The 22,882-nt window shown below is 42.1% G+C and overlaps 1 protein-coding gene across 1 annotated transcript in view; it reads right to left on the bottom strand.

The window, feature by feature from the left end:
• The window catches only part of DDX26B (DEAD/H (Asp-Glu-Ala-Asp/His) box polypeptide 26B), an 85,644-nt gene that overhangs the window by 42,440 nt on the left and 20,322 nt on the right, over nucleotides 1-22,882 (bottom strand). Inside the window, exons 3-7 of the mRNA XM_006877440.1 lie at nucleotides 7,100-7,249; nucleotides 5,881-5,970; nucleotides 5,481-5,664; nucleotides 4,772-4,900; nucleotides 1,348-1,511 (exon numbers count right to left, since the gene is read on the bottom strand). Coding sequence (XP_006877502.1) covers nucleotides 1,348-1,511; nucleotides 4,772-4,900; nucleotides 5,481-5,664; nucleotides 5,881-5,970; nucleotides 7,100-7,249 — 717 coding nt within the window. The remainder of the gene's footprint in view (nucleotides 1-1,347; nucleotides 1,512-4,771; nucleotides 4,901-5,480; nucleotides 5,665-5,880; nucleotides 5,971-7,099; nucleotides 7,250-22,882) is intronic.

Raw genomic sequence — 22,882 nt, 5'->3', positions numbered from 1 at the left:
TGATTCAAGCCCACCAGCTGCTCCTCGGAAACCCTACACAGGGTCGCTATGGGTTGGAACAGACTCTACGGCACTTAACAACAACACACACACACAAGAGAGATTACTCAGGCCTTTTTCTATTGGGTGGAGAGAGAGAAGAAGAAGAACAAGGGAGTGGGATTTTAGGCTATTTTCCTTATTACTAGACACTAAATGCAAGAGCTCTGGGAGAGTAGTGGTTACGAATTGGGCTGCGAACCTCAGGGTCAGCAGTTCAGAACCACCAGCTGTACCGCAGGAGAAAGATGAGGCTTTCTGCTCCTGTAAAGATTTACAGCCTCGGAAACCCTGTACAGGGTCGCTATGAGTCAGTACTGACTCCACAGCACATAACCACCACCACCAGACACTGAATGAAAGGAAACTCATCTGGTACCAGGAACAACAACAACATCACATCCTCTTTTACAAAACACAGTGAAGAAATAGACAAGTCTTTCCTTTGTATTTGTTGTTGGGTGCTGTTGAGCCAATTCCAACTCATAGCAACTCCAGATGACAGAACATAACTGCTCCATAGATTTTTGTAGGCTGCAATTGTTACTGAAGCAGATCACCAGGCCTTTTCTCCTATGGAACTGGAAGGTTCAAACCACAACCTCTCGGTTAGTATCTGAACAATTAACCACTGTTCCACCAGGGCTCCTTATGTTCCTGTTGTTGTTAAGTGCTGTCGAGTCGATTCCGACCCATAGTGACCTTGTATAGGGTTTCCAAGGAGCAGCTGGTGAGCTTGAACCACCAACCTTGCAGTTCAAACGACTTTGCAGTCTGATGCATTAGCCCACAGCTTAGGGATCATTTTTTAAATGATTTTCAGTAGTCCATCGGTTACAAAACAGATAAAAAGTGGGCCCACAAAGTTCTATTAGGTGTCTAATGAAGGCGACTCCCTGAGAATAAGTAGAATGATTTCTAGAGCCCATACAAGGCATAAAACTGCGTCTGATTTTCCAGAGGCTATACATTACTTTTTAAGACATGTTGTTGTTGTTGTTGTTGTGTGCCATCGAGTATAAAAACCAATTCACACATTACAACAGCATCACACTAACAATGCTTTAATGTTCAAACAGAGACAAGGGTGAAAAGGACCGGAAGAGAAGAAAGTTCTATCTTATTATTAGTCATGAGCTAAGACTTCCAGCACGAGACAGACAGCATAGAAGAGAAGAGAAGACTTCCTTGCCTGTGGTATGACTTAAAATCTTTGAAGTTATTTTAAATGGCTTTCTGTAATCAGCAAATTGATGCAATCAACAAGACACACAGAATGATGTTTACCTTTTGTTTTATGAAACTTACTAGTGAAGGTAAATTCTGATCTGGCCAAAAAGATTCTGGAATTGGCCAGTGTCCAACAGGAACACCAGTTTTGGAGTTCGGTCGTACATAAATGAGTTTATGACAGCTATGCCAGGGTTGAGCAGCAAATGGATTGTTTGGCCTAGATGAATCCATAAGTCCATCTAAAAGTTAAACAAAAGACAGATTAAAGTGTGGTTTCTTTTTTAAAGCTGTTGATCTGCTTGTAAAAATTTTTTCAGCTAAAAACAAAACAAAAACGATTCATGAAAAATGGGTGAAGAAGACCAAAATAAAAGCAACTCTACTAGGATTTTCTGAATGTTGTCTCTAGCACCTCTTTGTCTTCACATACGTTCTAATCCAGCCTCCAACCTTCCTTCCACTCAGCCCCATACCTTATTCTCAATCTAGTGTAGTGGTTACGGTTCGGGCTGCGAACCTTAAGGTCAGCAGTTCAAAACTACCAGCTGTTCCTCGGGAGAAAGATGAGGCTTTCTGCTCCAGCAAAGATTTACAGCCTCGGAAATCCTATACAGGGTTGCTGTGAGTCAGAATCGACTCCACGGCACATAACAACAATAACAACAACCAGAATATGCGGTTCTGTGGGAAATTATCTTAAGGCTAGCTTTTGAATTTCTGCAAGCTGGGTTTCTAAATTAAGTGCAACAAAACACTAACAAAGTAAGCAAGTCCAATTGTTCAATCCCATGTATATGTTTACATATTTGGAATCTGACAAAATAGATCATAAGCCCCATTTAGATATTCTTTCTATGCAAATTTAGATGAAAAAAAGGTATCCCTTACTAAACAGTTAGACCCACTGACCATAAAGGCAACATGAACATTATCTACACTCATTTAAAGGAGGAAGGGATGCTGATAATGTGATCTATGTATACATTAATCACTGAATAATTGGAGGGGGCACAAAGGGAAGCATCTAGTTTATTGTGCACTCCCCAACCCCCATTAAAATCCCATGAAAACTGAGTGTTTTTAAATGAGAAATGCTGCATCCGGAATGCATTTTAATTCTTTAAAGTAGCATATTTCATTTACCCTCAAAAACAAGAGTAGACAGAATTAGTTAACATTTATGCAATGATTTTTTAGTCTAAATTGTATTTGTAAAAGATATTTACTGATGAAGTCTAATTTATCTATTTTGTCTTTTGTTGTTTGTGATTTTGGTGTCATAGCTAAGCCTCCATCAACAGATGGGTGCTGGCTGCAAATGAGTTCCATTGACCAGGAATCAAACCCAGGTTTCCCACATGAAAGGTGAGAATTCTACCACAGAACAACCACTGCTCCCTATAAACAATATGCCATAATCATTTTAGTCTCATTTTCCTTAATGGGCATCAGACCAGAAGATTTACTCAGGTCCATGGAGCCCTAGAAACTAATTTAATGGCTTCAGGAAGCCAAGAGATGCCCCCTGAAGTTGATCTCACAATTCTAGGGATGCACAGTTTTCTGAAGAAAGAGTTAATAGCTTTCATCAGAATCTCAAAAGTTCAGAACTCTGGACAAAGGGGAGCTGAAACTAGAAAGAAATTTTGAGCTGTTTACATGACATCAAATGGATTTGATATTAGGACTTCAGTAGGAAAATTCCTTGTTCACACTAAGGTACTGAACACAAGCATAGGGATTAGGGGGTCTATATGTTCCAACAGCTCTACAAAGGGGCTCAGAAATGATGAGAAAAGGGTCAGGGACAAAAGAGTCACTGCTTCAGATTGAAATGTGTATCCTCTGGCCACCTTGTTTTCTTTCCTACTGATTGTGACCGAGGTGGTTAAAACGTATGGATCAGATCAGACAAATACCATAGCAATTATGGAGTCCATGTAAGCACATGTATAGATGTGTGAATGGACAGAAATGAGGAGAAGCCTACAGCAGGGCTTGACAGAAGCTTTGCAATGGGGATATGGACCCTTTCCAAAAGTATCCAACAACCAATTGCCACGGCACCCGCATGTGTGTCGGAGTAGAACTGTGCTCCACGGGGTTTTCAATGGCTGAGCTTGCAGTAGTTCCCCAGGCCTTTCTTTGGAGGCACCTCTGGATAGACTGAAATCGTCAATCTTTCTGTTGGTAGCCAAGTGTGTTAACTGTAAGCAACACCCAGGGACTCAATAAGTCCTTTTGCTTTTACCTATTTTTACATGTTGAGCTTTCTATAAAATCTCATTTGAAAAAGAGAGAGAGAGAAGTTCTGAAATTTAAAAATAACCTGGAAAATGCTAGCAGAGGGTCTTAGAGAGCACTAGCAGTTCTTAGAGAGACATTCAAAAAGTCTTGCTGCGATGCAGAAACAAACACAGATGGCCTGGCACATTTGGTTTCGCAAGACCAAAACCAAGATCACTAGCTCATGGGACACCATCTTGAATCTGCACCGTTTGTGACAGGAGAACTGAGTGGTTCACTGTCATTTAAGACTGGAACAGGGGAAAGAAGAGAATTTCTAAGGAAGATTTGTGAGAATTCAGTTTGTTAGAATTTGGTCTCCTGCAATGTACACACAGGCAATGAATGAATGGCAGTTGTTTGTTCTTTATTATATTTATGTTCTTTGGATGGGAGCTAGTTGGGAGCTAGTTTTGGAAGTATAGTTTAAAATCATTCAAATACACGTGTAAGGTGAAGACTGTAGGGCTTCAAAAAAACAAACAAACTACTTACACGTATGGATGCAGTAGCTCAAAAGAGGGAACAAATCCTTCCCACCCCCTCCACACATGGAGAGGACAGGGATGGGCAACTTGGACATTGGCTACCCAAAATGGGGGGCTTCAAAGGCAAGAAGCCACTGGCTTACAAGCTTTCAAGAGGGAACCTAGATTCAGAGGGCATGGAAGAAGGTAGAATCTCCACTGAGTAGTATACAATCTGTCTAGGCGGGACTGATGAAAGGAGATGGGGATAGGGCTCTTATGATACAATAGTGAATAATTGTTATCAGGACTGATTGTGAGGGTCGGAAATGTAAAGGCAGACATTTTGTAGCAAGGAGGGGAGTGATTAACTTTTCAGCCTAGGAACAGAGGTCCCTGGGACCATCAAGGGAGAAGAGCGAAGAGAGGGACCCTACCCAGAGAAGCAGTGATGCCTGAGATGGAGGCAGAGATGATGATGTGGAGAGATGGAGCAGTTAGGGACTTTAGACCCAGAGAGGGAGAGGGGCTGTGTGCTGACGACCAGGGGACAGGTTTGTAGTGTATAAACTTTGGTTGGTTGATTGATGATGCATGAAAGGGATTGTAACCATGGCAATGAAACGATATACAATAGGATGAATGTAAAACTAATGTTCTCCCATGTAAACTATCACATAATTCACAATAAAATATTAAATAAATAAAGAAAAGAAAAGAATAAAAAAACAAACAAACTACTGTACCTTCGCCAACAGGAAGTGGATCGGGTCCCGTTTTCTCAAAGTTAATAACGACACCACTCTGGACTTTTTGAACTAGAGATTCCAGGCATTGATTCAGCATTCTTTGTGTTCTGACACAATAGGAGCGACCTTTACCAAAAGGAAACGCAAATAACACAGTTTCGATCCAACAAAATATTATTTCATAATAACAGCATTGGACATCCTAAAATATAACTTGAAACAATTGTTTCATTGCCAGTAAACATCACAGCATGATGATCTTAAGCAGCAGAGTAAAATTAAATCCTTGTTGACTAAGTTGAGAAAAAACAGAGATTGAATGCCGTGTTTAATGAAAAGAAGGGAATTTCCTTCCTACACCACATTTTTGAAGTATTGTTGTTTGGTGCCATCAAGTCAACTTAGACTCATAGCAACCCCATGTGACAGAATAGAACTGTCCCATAGGATTTTCTTGGCTGTCATCTTTATGATTGCACATGGCCCAGTCTTTCTCCCATGGTGTCATTGGGTGAGCTTGAACGGCCGTCAAGCTGTTACCAGGGTGTAAAGTAATAGTAATGGACTCAAACCCAGCAATGTTCATGAAGATGGCACGGGACTGGGCAATGTTTCATTCTGTTTTCTATGTACACAACAACTGATAGCAACAGCATACACTACCTCCCTGAATTCTCTCTTCAAAACTATTAAATATCACCATCACCTCCTGTGACTTCACACATCTGTGTGATGGCAGACTCATCAGTCGGTACACTCCCTAGTTGCTCTGGTTCAGTGGAAGCCACTCCAGGCAAACGCAACACCAGGGCAAATAACCTTTGATCCCAACGAAAAGGTTCTTTGGTTAGTTCACTTCCAGGCAGAGGTGAATTCAATGGAAGATAAAGCTGACAAAGCAAAAATTGAGAAGGTTCAGTTTAACAACCTAAGTGAAGAAAGAATTAAAAGGGTTCACTTTCTTTCATGTCATTCAATCAAACGAAGCGATCTTTCATGGATTACCAAGATTGAAGACTTGATAGAACTTATTCTGAACTAGAAATACAGAAAGAAACTGTATGTTCTCTGCCATTTAAATGAAATTAAAAAAAATTCAGTCTCACCTCTTCTTGAACACCAGCAGTACTTGTTAACTTGTTTCCATCTGTGATGGTTATTAAAATAGATGGTTCTAAAAAAAATGGATTTCTACCCTAAAATACATTTAAAAAGTATTAGAGCCATGTAAAGTTATACAATTTTATTTAAACTTTGACATTTGCCTTACCAGTGATCTTTCAAGTGTATGATAAAATACTAATTTACCTGGGTAAGTAAGAAGGAAAAGATTAGGGACAGGAGTGGGTGGGGATCAAAGTGACAATATTTGAAGAGATGACGTTCAGTATAAACTGAGGAATTCTTATCATCGGGAACTTCCCGAGATACAGTGCAACCTGTGAGAGCCAGAACCCAACGGGGATTGCCTTGCTTTTCCAGGTCAGACAAGGTACAGTTTTACTACTTTTCTATCGTTTTCTTTTGTTGTTGTTGTTCAATTTTTATTATAGTTTAGGTGACGGTTTACAGCGAATATTCGTTTTCTGTGCAATAATTTATGCACATGTTTCATGACATTGGTTGCACTCCCTGAATGTAACAACACTTTCTGCGCTTCTTCCCTGAATTCCTTCTATCTTTCGTTTTAGTGGAAATTTTGTATGTTTTCCTCCTCTGAAAGGTTTTCTCCTTACACGGGTTCTGGCCTTCACAGGTTTTACTGTATAACATTCAAATAAATGCTCCCCCCTCCCCCCATCTCCAAGCAATCATAAAAGAATTGAGATTTATGAGATGATAGCAGCAGTATCATCTACCCAAATATCTCATGATTCACCTGAGTTGCAGTTCTGTCATAAGTAGGTGACTGCTCGGGACTTGTGTCCTGCAACCTGAGAGTGACCCGTTACTATGATCAGAGTTTTGAGATTAGGAAAGGACACCAGTAACAGCAGCAAATGCTCTTTGGTCTTCCTCTGAATCTAGAACTTTTGCATTGACTGGAGTGGAGGAGTGGGAGTGTGAAGGGCTTCAAAAGTCCTCAGCAAGGTGTTGGTCCCTTCCACTGATATCTAACAATAGGCATCTTTGCTGTTTCATAATCAAGTTGCATACAAGAGCCATAATGAAGGCTATTTCAAAAATATAAATTCCAAAGGTTTATGAACCTCCTTTGGGAGCTTATGATAAGCAGCAGAAAACTTGGTAATAAGCCCAATTTTAAATTTTTACCCCAAGCCATCAAAATGAATGAGCTATACTCACTCAAAAAAATTTTTTTACCTGTCCATAATTGTCTATTCCAGATATCAATCTATTGAGATTTAACAAATCAAATGAGGATCTCAGCGCATGACCAAGAGTAGTCAGTCCAGAAGCCTGAAGATGTTTTAGTTCACTCATGAATGTTGCATGATTTTCTTTCCAACCAGCCTGAAAACCAAACGTTTACAAAGAAATTTCTGATTATCCAATAAACAATATGTAAAGGGCAAACAACACGAAACAGCAAATATCAAATCTCTAACAAGTTAATAACAGTCTCGATGAGTCCGAATCAACGTCGACTAATGGCAACTATGAACTATTACTGTTGTTGTTTGTTTTTTTAGTTTTTGACCTAACTCTTCTGTGTGTACGTCTTGACTGATTAACTGATTGAGCAACCAGTTTCAGAAAGATCCACCAGCTTGAATGATTAAAAAAAAAAGAAAGAAAGAGGGAATAGAGGTAAATATATCTGTTAACCGATGGTGCATGGAGGGGATTGTAATCATTGCAAATGAAACAAAATACGATTGGTTGAGTGCAAAACCAATGTTCTGCCATGTAAACTATCACTCAATTCACAATAAAAGCTTTAAAAAACAAACAAACAAAGGACTCAAGGAAACAGTATGTTCATCCATTATGGCAGAAGGACTTTGGTTCAAGGGGTCAAGCCTTCTATTCAGGCTCAGCCGAACCTACCACAATGCCTATTCCGTTGGCTTGACACTGGTGGTGAGAATGAGGAGAATGGGGTGGAGAAAGGAGTGGCTGTTTTTCAAATACAGAGACTTTGACAGAGACAAACAATTAGAGATTAAGTGTCTGATTTATGTGCATTCTAACCAAGGTTCTTCCTCCTAAACAATATTTTCATTTTAAATGAGAGTAAAGCCCTGGAGTGGTGCTGTTGGATAAGCACTGCGCTGCTAATAGAAAGGTCGGCAGTTCAAACCCACCGGTTGCTCCTTGGAAGCCCTATACTCAGCAGCTCTGAGTCAAAAATGACTCCACAACAACAAAGGGGAAATGATAGGAATAGAATCACAATTATTTGGAGTCATCCTTTTCTGGCATCTTCCAGCATTCAGAAAACCCTAAGTCCAGAATAAAACAGTTAAGAATAAAAAAGAAAACTTTTCACAAAGTAGCAGCAATTCTCAGCAACTATGAACAGCAAGAAAGAACCAAAGGCTCAATGAACAGCAGCCAAAGGGCTCTGATAGATTGGTTTGCATATCAGAAGGAAAGAAAGAAACATGCCACCTGTGTAGTGATGTAAAGCTAACGCAGCACAAAATGCCAAAAAGAGAAGCCCCCAGGAGGTTACAGGAGAGTGGGCCAGCAAGGGCAGCAAGGTGCAACAGCTGCAGGAGTCCTGGGAACAGCAGTGTGACCCGCTGAATGTGGAAGTCTTGTCAGCCAGACCAGGCCAGAAGCATCGGAGGTGGTGGTGGGGGTGGGGGTATGGGGGGTGGGGGTGGGGGCAGAAAGCTAGAGCAGACAATTTAAATGACTTAAGTTTCATGTTCAGCGGAAGGCATATTGTCCATTATCCATACTACTGCGGCAAATCATATCTTTTTTCCTTTCATGGTCTCCAGAAGTCATTTGGATTAGTAGAATAATTGAGAGGCAGGGAGGGGGTAGGTTATTGCCTGGACTCACCATGAAATAAATATCTGTGTGACCCAGAGCAAACCTGTTTACTTCTTAGGACTTACTTAAATGTCCTGATTTGAAAAGGAAGAATTTGATGAGCAGGGCTTGCCTTGTAAAGCTTTGCAGGATACAGATCCTGAGTGAGGGGAAGTGGGTTCATTCTCTTTGTAACCTGTAGAAATGGCGCCCCCTAGTGTTGGACAATACACTATGCATAACCACACGGTGAAAGTACTACACTAAACTAAACCCAGAGCCATTAAGTGGATTCTAACTCATGGTGCTGGTGGTAGCGATCCAGTATAGTTTCCGAGGCTGGCTATCTTTATGGGAGCACAAAGCCTCCTCTTTCTCCAGTAGAGTGGCTGGTGGGTTTGAACTGCTGACCTTGTGATTAGCAATCCAGTGCTTATCCTACAGCACCACCTGGGCTCCTAAAGGGGTCCTGGCTAAAATCTATCCCAGGTCCAGTAGTCTGGGATTCTGCAAAATGAACGGTATGCTTTCAACAAAAATAAATCCTAACATATCCTATAAGTCAAAGAGTTTAAAAATCTTTCCAGGTGTTCCTTTGACTACATTTATAGATTTCCCTGACACCGCACCCAGTGAAAGTGTTGTTGTTAAGTAATGTTGAATCAGGTCCTACTCCTAGCGACTTTTATAGGGTTTCTGAGGAGTGGCTAAGGAGCTTGAACCGCCGACCTTGCGGTTCAAACTGACTTTGCATCCAGTGCATTAATCTGCAGAGCCACACCAGGACTCTAGTGAAAAGTAAGGACTGGGAATAATTCCTGTGGCCCAAGGAAAAATCGTATAGGACTATACAACCTAAACTTTAGTTAAAAGAAAGGTTTATGAATTAAACTGTCACCATAAAACACCTAGCAGATGATCATAAATCACACTGAATTCTGAGATCCGTCCGTTTTCCCCTTTGGGGCAGAGAAACGATGCACAGTGAGGGGATAGCATCAGTTCTCTGTTCTATGAATTCAATAGGTTTTTATTGAGCAACTCTGCTATGTTGGGCAGAATGCTACATGCTGAGGACATAAAGAGGAGTTCACCTTTGAGGAGTCCCTGACACAAAGGAATAAGGTATCTAGTAATGGGGACTGAAAGAATAAGTGACAAGAGAGTGAGGGCAGGTTTCTCACTGAAGAAGCTTTATAGGGTGGGGAAATCATGGTGGTACAAACAGCTAACGTGCTCAATTGCTAACCAGAAGGTTTGCTGTTCAAGTCAATTCAGTAGTGCCTCAGAAAAAAAGTGTTGGTGATCTACTTCCAAAAACCCAGCCATTGAATATTCTATGGAGCACAGTTCTACCCTGATCCACATGGGTGGCTATAAGTCCGAGTTGACTCAATGGCAACTAGTTTGGTTACATCATGAGACGCCACACACTAGGTGGGCAGTGAAGAAAGCATAAAATGCATAAAAGGACAGGACTTTCTGGTGTGTTGCAAATGATCTGATTATCTGTTATTCTGTGTACACTGCAGGAGGCTAGGCTGATAAAATGAGCTGGGGTCACACTCTCAAGTACACCAAGTTAAGTAGTTAGAGTTTATCTGCTGGTGCTGGGAATAGCTTGATGTTTTTAATTAGGTGAGTGGCATGATCAGATCTGTGTTGTAGAAAGACTGTACTGCTGGTAGTTAGAGAATAAATTGTGGGGTGGAGGAGAGGCTGAGGCTTGAGGCAGGAAAACAGGTTTGGAGACTGTTGCAATAGTCCCTGAGAACTGTGTTGTGAGTCTGAGTGCAAGCAATGGGGCTGGAGCAGCATTTATAGATTAAAGACATCGTTCAGAGATGGCATCATAAAGACGTGGTGACTAATTAGAGGGATGGGTAAGGGAGAAAGGGTCACACATGAGGTTGAGGTTTCTGGCTTGGGCAAACTTGGGAACGCTGGGGTCACGTTCCAGTACTGACTTTTGGTTTTGTGTGTTTGTTTAAGTTACCTAGTTTAGCAACTTTATTTCCACACAGTAAACTTATACTAACCCCAGGAAATCAATCTCTGGCCATCGAGTTGTTTCTGACTCACGGTGACTCTCTATGGGGTTTCTCAGACTGTAAGTCTTTACAGAAGCAGACAGTCTCAGCTTTCTCCCACAGCGCAACTGGTGGCTTTGAACTGCTGGCCTGTGGTTAGCAGTCCAGTGCTGATTCCACAGTGCCACCAAGAGGGTTCCCGCAAACTCATACTAGGGGAGAAAATTCCTCTATCTTTTCATTCCATTTTTCCACAAACTTTTTCAAGCCCCACTCAAACAGAAGTTGTATCTACAACAATGCTGAATCCTGACGATCCCAATGACACTGCAAGGTATGATGAAAGAAACATTAGTGGATTCTTAGATTGGGATGAAATCCCTGGGTAGTGCAAACAGTTAAACCCTGGACTGAAAGGTTGGCAATTCGAACTCACCTAGTGACATCTCAGAAAAAAAAGACCTGTAGATCTGCTTCTGAAAGGTCACCCTATGGAAAATTCCAAAATGCTAGGGAACAGTTCTACTCTCCACACACATGGGGTCGTCACAAGTCAGAATCAACCGATAGTAACTAACCATAGCAACCTGGTTTAGTGATGAGTTGGGATAAGATTTGGAAACCACTGGAGCAACTAACCTACCAATATTTAAAATCATGTGTGCTCTTAACAAATGTCTTGTATAATCTGGATTGGAGGGATTTTTACAAATTGCTTCTGTGTCTGAATCATTGGCATTCTGGTTTTGGGTCGATTCCAATTCTTGGCAATGAATTGAGCAACCCCAAATGACTGTGAATGCCATCCCCACCTTAAAAGTGTACGAGTTACATTTACTCCTTAATGTAATAAACTTCTTGGTATCAGTCCAGTTCCTATTTCATGAGAGAAAATAAATGTCTCTCTATCTAGTCCTCAAAATGTTGAAGCGTGTGTGGGGGGAGGGGGAGGCCAACAGATGAACTGAAATGTTCAGAGAACCGTATTAATGTGACAAGTTACTTCCCAAATTATAATCATGAAGGGAGGTTGAGAGTATCCATTTATACTTTTCATTCATTGCTTAGAGTTAATTTTTCATAAGTGAATTCAAAACAGCAATTTAACTTCTTAATACAGTCTTTCTTATAAGTTACTTTACTCCAAATATACCTGGCTCTCAAGTCAATAATAACTTTACTTCCCATAATAACTTCTATACGTTTTGTAGAATTTGAGCTTACACAGTAGTTTCATATGTCACATTCCCTTAGGACTGTCCTATAAAACAACACAGCACCATAGCCTTATTATTATTACTGGGTTTTAAAAATGTTTTATTATGAATTATGTGACAGTTCACATGGGAGAACATTAGCTTTACATTCATCCTATCGTATATCATTTCATTGCCACGGTTACAATCCCCTCCATGCACCATCAACAAACCAAAGGTTGGCAAGCCTGCTCCCCCAGTCGTCAGCACACAGCCCCTCTCCCTCTATGGGTCTAGAGTCCCCAGCCGCTCCATCTCTCCATGGCATTGTCTCTGTCTCCATCTCTGGTGTCACTGCTTCTCTGGGTACGGTCCCACTCTCCGCTCTTCTCCATTGATGGTCCCAGGGACCTCCACTCCTCGACTGCAAAGTCAACCACTCTCCTCCTTTTGCTACAAAACCTCTAACTTTACATTTCCAACCCTCACAGTCAGTCCTGATAGTAATTATTCACTATTGTACCACATGAGTGCTATCCACATCTCCTTTCATCAGCCCTGCCTAGACAGATTAGATACTACTCAGTTGAGATTCTATCTTCCTCTACGCCCTCTGGATCTAGGTTCCCTCTTGAAAGCTTGTAAACCAGTCACTTCTTGACTTTGTAGCCCACCCCCCATTTTTGGTAGCCAACGTCCAAGTTGCCCATCCCTGTCTACTCTTTGTATGGAGGGGGTGGGAATAATCCTTGCTGTACAGATTTGTTCCCTCTTTTGAGCTACTGCATCCACAGGTATAGGTCAAGTTCATCAAATTGTATCAGATTACTTTTTTCCCCCTCTTCTTTATTCTTCTAGTTGAGCTCTGATCATCCAGTCATTGAAGCCAGGTCAAGTGGGTATTATCTGCAAGTGTGGGTGTTCTTATGCATATGCCCTCTCTTCTTATCAGCTGGATGCTTCACTCTCCACTCTAGTCCTCTATGGCTATGACACTGACTCTGGGCCCAAGAGTCCCCAGGTCTTGCCACACTGCTGGCCAACCAGGTTTCCACCCAGGTTCACAGGAGTCTGTTGAATGTTGTAGGGCTTAGCTCGCAGCTTCATTGCAGTTTTTCTCTCACTTCCCCTTATCGATGACCACTGTGGTCACCAGTCAGAGTGTGTATTCCCACTGACTCTTAGTCTTGGAAGGGGGGTTTTCCCAAGGGGACCCAACCACTTGGCTTGATGTCTCCTGGGCGAACAACTTGCTTGTTCTTGTAGCAGTCAGTTGGACTGCCATTATTATTTTGTATTTTTCCTATTATTACTTTTTAAATGAAGAAGCAGGTCTCGCTTGTGGGGGTGACAGTGGTGTCAAGGCACACTATGGAGCTGCATTGTCTAATACCTTAGTCCATGGCCACATGTGACTATCGAGCACTTGAAATGTGGTAAGTCTGAATTGAGATGTGCTGTGAATGTAAAGATACATGTAGGATTTCGAAGACACAAAACAATAACAACAAAAAGAACAGAATGCAGAGTATCTCATTAATCATGCTTATTTTGAATACATGTTGACATAAACATATTTTGGATATATTGGATTACATAAAATACATAAGTAATATTAAACTCATCTATTTCTTTGTACATGTTTAATGTGGCTACTTGTTATTGTTCTAAGGTGCCATTGAGTCAGTTCCAAGTCATAGTGACCCTATGCGTAACAGAACAAAACACTGCCTGGTCCTGCGCCATTCTCACAATTGTAATTATGTTTGAGTCCATTGTTGCTGCCGCTGTATCAATTTATCTTGTTGAGGGTCGTCCTCTTTTTTGCTGACCCTCTCAGGAGGGCTGGTGCTTCCTGATAACATGTCCAAAGTATGAGAGATGAAGTCTCACCACCCTCGCTTCTAAGGAACATTCTGTCTGTACTTCTTCCTGTAAGTCCACGGTACTTTCAATATTCTTCTCCAGCATCCTAATTGAAATGCACCCATTCTTCTGCAGTGCTTTTTTATTCATTGTCCACCTTTCAAAGCATATGAAGCTATTTAAAAGACCATGGCTTGGGTCAGGTCCACATTAGTCCTCAAAGTGACATCTTTGTTCTTTAACACTTTAAAGAGGTCTTTTGAAACAGAGTTGCCTAATGCAGTATGTTGCTTCATTTCTTGACTGTTGCTTCCACGCGTGTTGATTGTGGATCCAAGCAAAAGGAAGTCTTTGACAACTTCATCTTTTCTTCCGTTTATCATGATATTATTTATTGGTTCAGTGGTGAGGATTTTTGTTTTCTTTACATTGAGGTGCAACCCATACTGAATGAAGGCTGTGCTCTTTGATCTTCATCAGTAAATGTTTTAAGTCCTCTTCATTTCCAGAAAGCAAGGTTGTGTCATCTGCAGATCGAGGGTTGTTAATGAGTCTTCCTCCAATCCCAATGTTCTTCATATAATCTAGCTTCTCGGATTACCTGCTCAAATGTGGCTACTAGGAAAATGAAAATCATGTGTATAGCTGGAATTCCATTTCTATTGGGCAGAGCTGTTCTAGAGAACCCTATAGGCCAGGAAGGAAAAGGCTGGCTTTGATTCAGCAGACAGTTGAGCATGGTGAACAAGACTTAGAAAACAAAACAGGCAGCACCTACAGGCTCAAGGTAGCACAAACGGTTTGCACTGTAGGATAAGCACTGGACTGCTAACCACAAGGTCAGTGGTTCAAACCCACCAGCTGCTCCTCAGAATCTTTATACCATGTCACTATGAATTGGAACCAACTTGATGGCACTTAAAAACAGCAACACCTAACCTAAAGGTTGGTGGTTCCAACCCACCCAGCCACACTGCAGAAGAAAGGCCTGGCAACCGGTTTCCTGTAAAGATTATAGCAAAAAACAAACAAACAAAAAACCCTCTGAAAGCATTTCTACTCTGTAACACATGTGATCACATGCTTTGGAATTAAACTCAACGGTAATGGCTTAAGGAACATGGTTGTTGTTGTTAGATGCCATCGAGTCAGGTTCGACTCATAACAACCCTGGATAGGGTTTCCGAGGAGTGGCTGGTAGGTTTCAACCACCAACCTTGTGATTCAAACTGACTTTGCAGTCCAGTGCTTATCCTGCGGTGCCACACCAGGACTGCAAGGAAGATGGAGGCAGCAGTGAATTCTCACCTTCCAGCAGGGAGATGAGACCCAGGGCCATCAGGAGTCAGGGCAGCTAACAACAACAGGTGGCACTGTAGGCTAACCACAAGTTTGGCCGTTCAAACCCACGAGTTGCTCTGTGGGAGAAAGATGAGGCTTTCTTTCTGCTCCTGTAAAGATTGACAGCCTCGGAAACCCTATGCAGAGTTGCTGTGACTCAGAATTGATTCTATGGCAGTGAGTTTGGTTTGGTTTTTGAGCTATTTAAAGGCACTGGCAGTAGCTCTTTTCAAAGAGCAGAAAGAATCCTTTAATATTACAGATTTCACAAGGCAGGCTCTTTCCCAAAGCACGAGAGTCCCACTCAGATTCAAGCCATCCCTCTGAGTCTGTGTGGATCCACTGCACTGACCATCGGGGCTCACCTCCCTGCCCCTAGCCTATCTGGACTCTCCTACACACAGTAGTACAGGCCAGTCCAAATCTTCCTAGCTGACTAGCTAGCTGTTCCCAGTGAAAGAATAAAAAACAGCACTGAAATCCAGAGAGACTATACAGGTTGCTGACCTCCCATGGACAAGACTTTTAAACCTTTTAGTAAAGGAAGGTAAATTAGCCTGGTAATATTTGCTCTTCATAAGCCCATGTGAGAGGGCTACCCTGGACCTTATAAACTAGAGCGTTAACTGACTTGAGTATTTCCCCAGATGTCCCAAGTTAAAGCTGAAGAGTCTTCTAAATTTAGCTGGGCCATCATTTCTCTTGTTGAAAGAGAAACTGCTTTTCTTCTGCCATCTGCTCTCCACGAGTTTGGGGGATACTCGCTTTGCAACCACTCAGACAATTTGAAGGACTGTATTTCAACAGTGTTCTTGAATCAATGTAGTTTCTTCTTCAATTTAGCATTCTAGCATCTTTATCATTACCCAGAATCCTTGTAAGAAGCCCAGGTAGCGTAGTGGATTACAAAGCACATGGTCAGCAGTTCGAATCTACCTGTCACTCTGCGGGAGAAAGATGAGGCTTTCTGCTCCCCAGAAGATTTACAGTCTCAGTGACCCTATACAGGGGTCGCTATGAGTCAGAGCCGACTGCACAGTACACATCCACCACTACCACCATCCTTGTGTTGGTAAATGGATTATGGAGACAGCGTGGCATGAAAAAATGAGAGGCTGTGTTTTTTACATCAGTGATAAGACAAATGACTTTTCCTTTGGTCTTTGTCCTTAGTCTTATACCAAATATTTGGGAAAGTTACAGCTTTTCATCTTCAAGCAGTTTCTTCTCACAACAAAAAATGGATTCTAACTCTGCTCCCTTGGGTAAACAGAACATGACTACCATACACAAATGTACCTAACGCAGTGATCACCTGTAATAGAGACAGAACTTTCAAAGGTTAACGTTTCTTTCAAAATGTCTGTACAGCTGTTGTTGTTTTTGTTAGTTGCTGTCTAGTTGATTCTTTCTCATAGTGACCCTCAGGGCAGAGTAGAACTGTCCATTAGGGTTCCTAAACTAGTATCTTTATGGAAGCTGTCTGTCTCCCATGAAGCCACTCGGTGGTTTCCAACCATCAATCTTTCAGTTATCAGCCAAGGGCTTAACGCTTGTGCCACCTGGCATCCTTTGTGCCCAGCTGTTGTTGTTGTTGTTGTTAAGTGTCGTCGAGTCGGTTCAACCCATTGCGACCCTGTATAGGATTTCCAAGGAGCAGCTCGTGAGCTTGAACCGCAGACCTTGCAGTCCAAACTGACTTTGCAGTCTAGCACATTAACCCACAGTGCCACACCAGGACTCCTGTGTCCAGCTAGTCCACCTCCAAAGCAGACTGTTAAAATTGTGCAGTTCGCATCGAGAAGATGCTGTCATTAAAAGAATGGCTTGGCCTTGCTTCTTGCACCTCCTTTTTAAACACTTGCCATTCTTTTTTCTTCACCCTGTCTGACACAATGTCTGTCCCTTAATACTCTTCAGCTATTTGGCTTGATTTCACTTTTTTTGTGGCCTCCTCACTCGGCTCAGGATACTGGTCTACTTCTAGGTTTAAAGAAGGCATTTTAGCACTTCGTATTCCATGTGTACTTATATAGCTTGTTCTTATCAAATTATTTGTTTCTTCAAAATAGCCAGCCCTCTTTGAGTCCCTTGTCTCAAAGCCACTTCCCTAAGGGCCCTTTCTTGAACTGGCTAAAATTTGCAAAGTCGATTTTATTTGATTAAGCCCGTTCTCTTCCTGGGAACACTGAATGCTACCATTCTGTGGTTTAGTCTACCAATTTTCAGCCACATGCTTCAGGAAACACGGCCAGTCAAGACCACATAAAAGAAATCTAGCTTACTTTAGTCTTCTACTTAAAAAAAAAGTTCTTGAGAAATTGACCCCCTAATATGTTACAGAAACTTACTTGACCATCTGTGGTCTGCTGACTTGTTTTCTCAGCAGATGGTTAAAGACTCTCAGGATCACATACTTTTAAGTCAACTGGGTAAAGAAATGACTTACAGTTTCCACTGACACTAAGTTCATCGTTTTGCATCACAGAGTCTCTATAAAATACCTAGGAGGAAGCATTTTGTCATGGATAAACAATGATAAGGAATAGTCTATGGATCCTGGTAAAATACTTCTATGAGTTTTCAATTCTTACCTCAGGGAGTTAGGATAAAATTCTGCATGGACATACCTCAAACAGTTCACTTGAAAGTATGATAAGATCAAAAGAAATTTGATCTTTACCAGTGGATGGTAAACATGTGGAAAACTGAATTTTAGAAACGTCTCTCCTCTGTCCAAGAGTCAATTGCACCCTTATTGAATTCCAAACATCTTGCAGTTCAAAGAATTTACCAAATGTGGTCAGATATAAAGGGTAAAAAGTGTCCTTTTCCAATATCAGACCAATTCAACTATGTAGCTATTGACTAATATCTATTTTTTGGTGGGGGTGGGAGGTGTGATGCTATTGTTTAGATCACATGTTCAATTGTATCGGCTTTGGCTTCTAATAAGAGGAATTCTTCATGAACACAGGGCTCCTTTTATGAACACATATACAAAATCATAGTTAACAAAGTTGGCTTTAGATAAATACAAAAGCATGAGCGTGCGACTAAGCAGCCCAAATACTGAAGGAAGATTTGGAATAGATGAGGTAACAGAATGGTTATATATATAAATGCAAATGTAAATATATATATATATTTAACTTTCTAAATATTTATATAACATCTCTTTCTTCCAGACTAATTATTTTTAAAAACCTATCAGTTTTTAGTGAACTATTTTCTTTTTGTTGATATTGTTGTTCTCAGTTATCAGGGTTTTTTTTAAGGCTTTTATTGTAAATTGAGTGATAGTTTACATGGGAGAGCATCGGTTTCACACTCAGCCAAAACCGTTTCAATGCAATGATTACAATCCCCTCCATGCACCATCATTTAACAACATTTGCCTTTATCTTTCCCCCTTTTTTATGATGTACACAAAACCATGCAGGAATATATAATCATTTAAACAACCAAAGGGCACATGCCGCCAGCACACGCCTTTCTCTCTCTATGAGTCTAGAGTCCTCAGCTGCTCTATCTCTCTATGCCATCACCTCTGCCTCCATCTCTGGCTGAACTGTTTTTTATATTACTACAGTAACATGCATCCATGGTGCAAAATCGCCACAGAAATAGAGTTTTCTGTCTTTTCCCACCAAACTCTCCTGTGTTCTTCAGAGGTAGTGAATGACTACAGTTTGTCCTGACAGTTGCTGTTAGCAACAAACAGAAATGGTCCCGCATCAAGTGAGAAGAACGGAGAGCAGGACCCTATCCCGAGAGGCAGTGGCACCAGGGGTGGAGACAGAGAGGATGACGTGGACAGATGGAGTGGCTGGGGACACTGGACTCAGGGAGGGAGAGGGGCTATGTACTGGCTGCCAGGGGGCGGGCCTGTGTGGTGTACCCTTTGGTTATTTGATGATGCATGGAGGGGATTGTAATCATTGCAGTGAAATGAAATACAATAGGATGAGTGTAAAGCTGATGTTCTCTCATGTAAACCTCACAATAAAAACTTTAAAAAAAAAAAAAAAACAGAAATGGTCTCACAAGATGGAGTGACATTTACCAATGTAACCAGAAAGTGTGTTTACACACAGGAACACAGGAAGTGTTCACTAATATGTACTCTTTGAAATCACCCTGAATTCCAAGTCTCCATGATTCCACTTCCTGCCTTTCAGTCATACCATTCTAATTCTTTCCTGTGTTCCCCCCCCCCAAGGAACAGGGGAGATAACGTAATCAAATCTCTTCTTTTTACAAATGAGGAAACTGACACCATAAACAGTTAAGTGATTGGCCCAGGGTTATGTGTCCAATTAGTAGTAGATTCAGGATAAGAACCCAGGTCTCCTTCCAGTCTAGCACTATTTACAGCAAAATTTATACCATCATTCGCAGGCTGTACAAAATTATCAGCTTAAAAATTAGCCTGCTCAAGGGACTCATTTCCAGAATATACAGGAAACTGCAATACCTCTACAAGAAAAAGACAAATAACCCAATTAAAAAGTGGGCACACGATAGGAACAGACACTTCACTAAGGAAGATATCAGGGTAGCCAACAAACATATGAAGAAATGCTCACGATCACTAGCCATTAGAGAGATGCAAATCAAAACAACAATGAGATATCATCTCACACCAACAATAACAGCAAAGATGAAAAATGGAGAAGACAATAAATGCTGGCGGGGATGTGGAGAGACTGGGACACTCCTGCATTGCTGGTGGGACTGCAAAATGGTCCAACCTCTCTGGAAAGCAATATGGCGTTTCCTCAGAAGGTTGAAAATAGAAATACCTTATGATCCAGCAATTACTCTACCTGGTATTTACCCACAAGAAAAACAAGCCACAACACGAGAAGATATATGCACACCAATGTTTATAGCAGCATTTATTCACAATAGCAAAAAGATGGAGACAGCCAAAGTGCCCATCAACTGAAGAATGGATAAACAAATTGTGGTACATACATACAATGGAATATTATGCTACACTGAAGAATAACAAGGAAGCGGCAAGCCACCGCATAACATGGATGAACCTTGAGGACATTATGCTGAGTGAAATTAGTCAGTCACAAAAAAAGAAATACTGCATGGGACCACTACTGTAAAAGACTAAGAAAAAGAAGTTTTGGTTGGTTGCTGGGGAATTGGTGATGGGTGGGGGGAAGAGGGGAGGATGGGGCACAGGGTGGGGATTGGACGCAGGAGAGCTTGGGTGACGGGGAGGGGGGCAATATACAGGAAGGGAGAGGGAAGTGGAGAAACAGGGCAGAGGGGAGAACAATTGGGCATGTTTGAATGGGCCAAATGGGGCAGAGATGATATATGCACAGCCTTGGAACTCCAGGGCTCTGAGACACAGGGATTGAGTCATGGTTGGAATGGGCGGGGAATCGTGTTAGGATGCTTGGCTGTTTTTTGAATCTTGGTTTTCCTTGCATTATAATATAGAGTAGACACTGGAGGGGGAGAGAAAGGAATAGTCAGAAACATCACACTAGAAGGCTCGTAAGTCCGTCTTCTGCCTTTAACTGATTGGAATACCTAAAATGGGGCTACAGCGTACCGGGTGAACGAGGCTTCCTGTGGAGCCTTTCCAATACATAAAACTATAGGTAGAAACCAGAACCACATCCAGATCACCAGAGATGAGAAATCTCCACTTGAAAGGACGAGCTGACCAGCCTGGAGCAGCTAGAAGAACAAAAGATACGTCTCGAATGAAAGACCTACAGGAAAAATATGATACAATGGAGGCAGATGGACTATTACTACAGGAACAAACGAGTGGCTTCCCTAGGAGACATTGGGGCAGTTGGTCGGGTCCTACCAATGCAGGCCCCCGTCCAAGACTGAGACTTGGTGGAAATGCACGCTCGGATTGGTGACCACACGCATCACCGATGGGGAGAAGTGGGGTAAAGGCAGCAATGAAGCGGCGAGCTAAGCCTTACAATATTCAGTGGGCTTCTGTGGACCGGGTTGGGGACCTGGGAGGCAAGCAGTGTGAGGCGACCTGAGGACTCCTAGGCCCAGAGTCAGTGACGTGGCCACGGAGGACTCAAGTGGAGAATGGAGCTGCCGGCTGATGGGAAGAGAGGGCATGTGCAAAAGAACACCCACACTTGCAGATGGTACCCACGTGACCTGGACCGGATGACTGGATGACCAGAGCTCAACCAGGAGAAGAAAGAAGAGGGGGGGAAAAAAAAGAAAAAAGAAGATAGAGCTGATTCAATCTGATGAACTTGACCTACACCTATGAATGCAGTGACTCAAAAGAGGCAACAAAATCCTTACAGCAAGAAACACTTCCACCCCTTCCACACACAGAGTAGACAGAGATGGGCAACTTGGACATTGGATACCCAAACGGGGAGGGAGGGACTACAAAGGCAAGAAGTGACTGGCTTACAAACTTTCAAGAGGGAACCTAGAGCTAGGGGGCATGGAGGAAGGCAGAATCTTCAGTGAGTACTATCCAATCTGTCTAGGTAGAGCTGATGAAATGAAATACAGATGGACTACTCGCGATACTGTAGTGAATAATGGTTATCAGGACGGATTATGAGGGTTGGAAGTGCAAAGGTAGACGTTGTATAGCAAGGAAGGGAGTAATTATCTCTCCAGTCTAGGAGTGGTCTCTGGGACCACCAACGGAAAAGAGCCTAGAGCAGGACCCTACCCAGAGAAGCCTGAATGGAGACAGAGACGATGACATGGAGGGATGAAGCGGCTGGGGACTTTGGATCCAGAGAGCAAGAGGGACTGTGGGCCGAAGACTGGGGATGGGGGGAGGGGGAAGTGTAGAGGAGTGGTTTCTAGGATATCCCCTTTGGTCGGAAGATGATGCAGGGAGGGGTTGGAACCATGGCAATGAGATGATATACGATGGAATGAATGTAGAACTAAAGTTCTCTCATGTAAACTATCATATAATTCACAATAAAACATTTTTAAAAAATTAGCCTGCTATATTTGGTCAAACATTTAATTAGCTCACTGAACTTCAAGGTTGGCAGTTCAAACTCACCAGCTGCTCCTCGGAAACCTTATACAGGGTCACAATGAGTCAGAACCAACTTGAAGGCACTTAACAACAACAACAAAGGGCCTGAGGAATCCTGGTGTGGTGCTGTGGGATAATGCACTGGACTGCAAGGTTGGTTTGAACCACAAGGTCAGGATTCAAACTCATCAGCCGCTTCTTGGAAACCCTATACAGGGTCACTATGAGTTGGAACCAACTCAAAGGCACTTAACAACAACAACAATACAGCTCGAGGGCCGGATGTTCCCCACCCCTGATTTACAGAGTTGCTGGTGGTGGTGGCTGTGTTTCTAACTCATAGCAACCCTGTACAGGGTTTCTGAGGCTGTAAATCTTTACGGGAGCAGAACGCCTCACCTTTCTCCCACGGAACAGCTTGTAGTTTCAAACTGCTGACCTAGCAGTTCGCAGCCCGATTTGTAGCCACTATACTACCAGAGCTTCCAGAGTTGCTAAAGTGATAAAATTTACCATAATTGTTGTTGTTGTTAAGTGCCATGGAGTTGATTCTGACCCATAGCGACCCTGCATAGGGTTTCCAAGGAGCTACTGGTGAGCTTGAACCACCGACGTTGCAGTTCAAACGCATTAGCCCACAGCACCACACAGGGAGTAAATGGTGTGATCTACCAGACAGGTCAAACAAAAAACACCTTTTTTT

This window comes from Chrysochloris asiatica, unplaced genomic scaffold (genome assembly GCF_000296735.1).
Source record: "Chrysochloris asiatica unplaced genomic scaffold, ChrAsi1.0 scaffold00498, whole genome shotgun sequence".
Taxonomy (NCBI): Eukaryota; Metazoa; Chordata; class Mammalia; order Afrosoricida; family Chrysochloridae; genus Chrysochloris; species Chrysochloris asiatica.
Note: the sequence above shows the minus strand (reverse complement) of the source record. Positions and strands in the feature narration are given on the sequence as shown.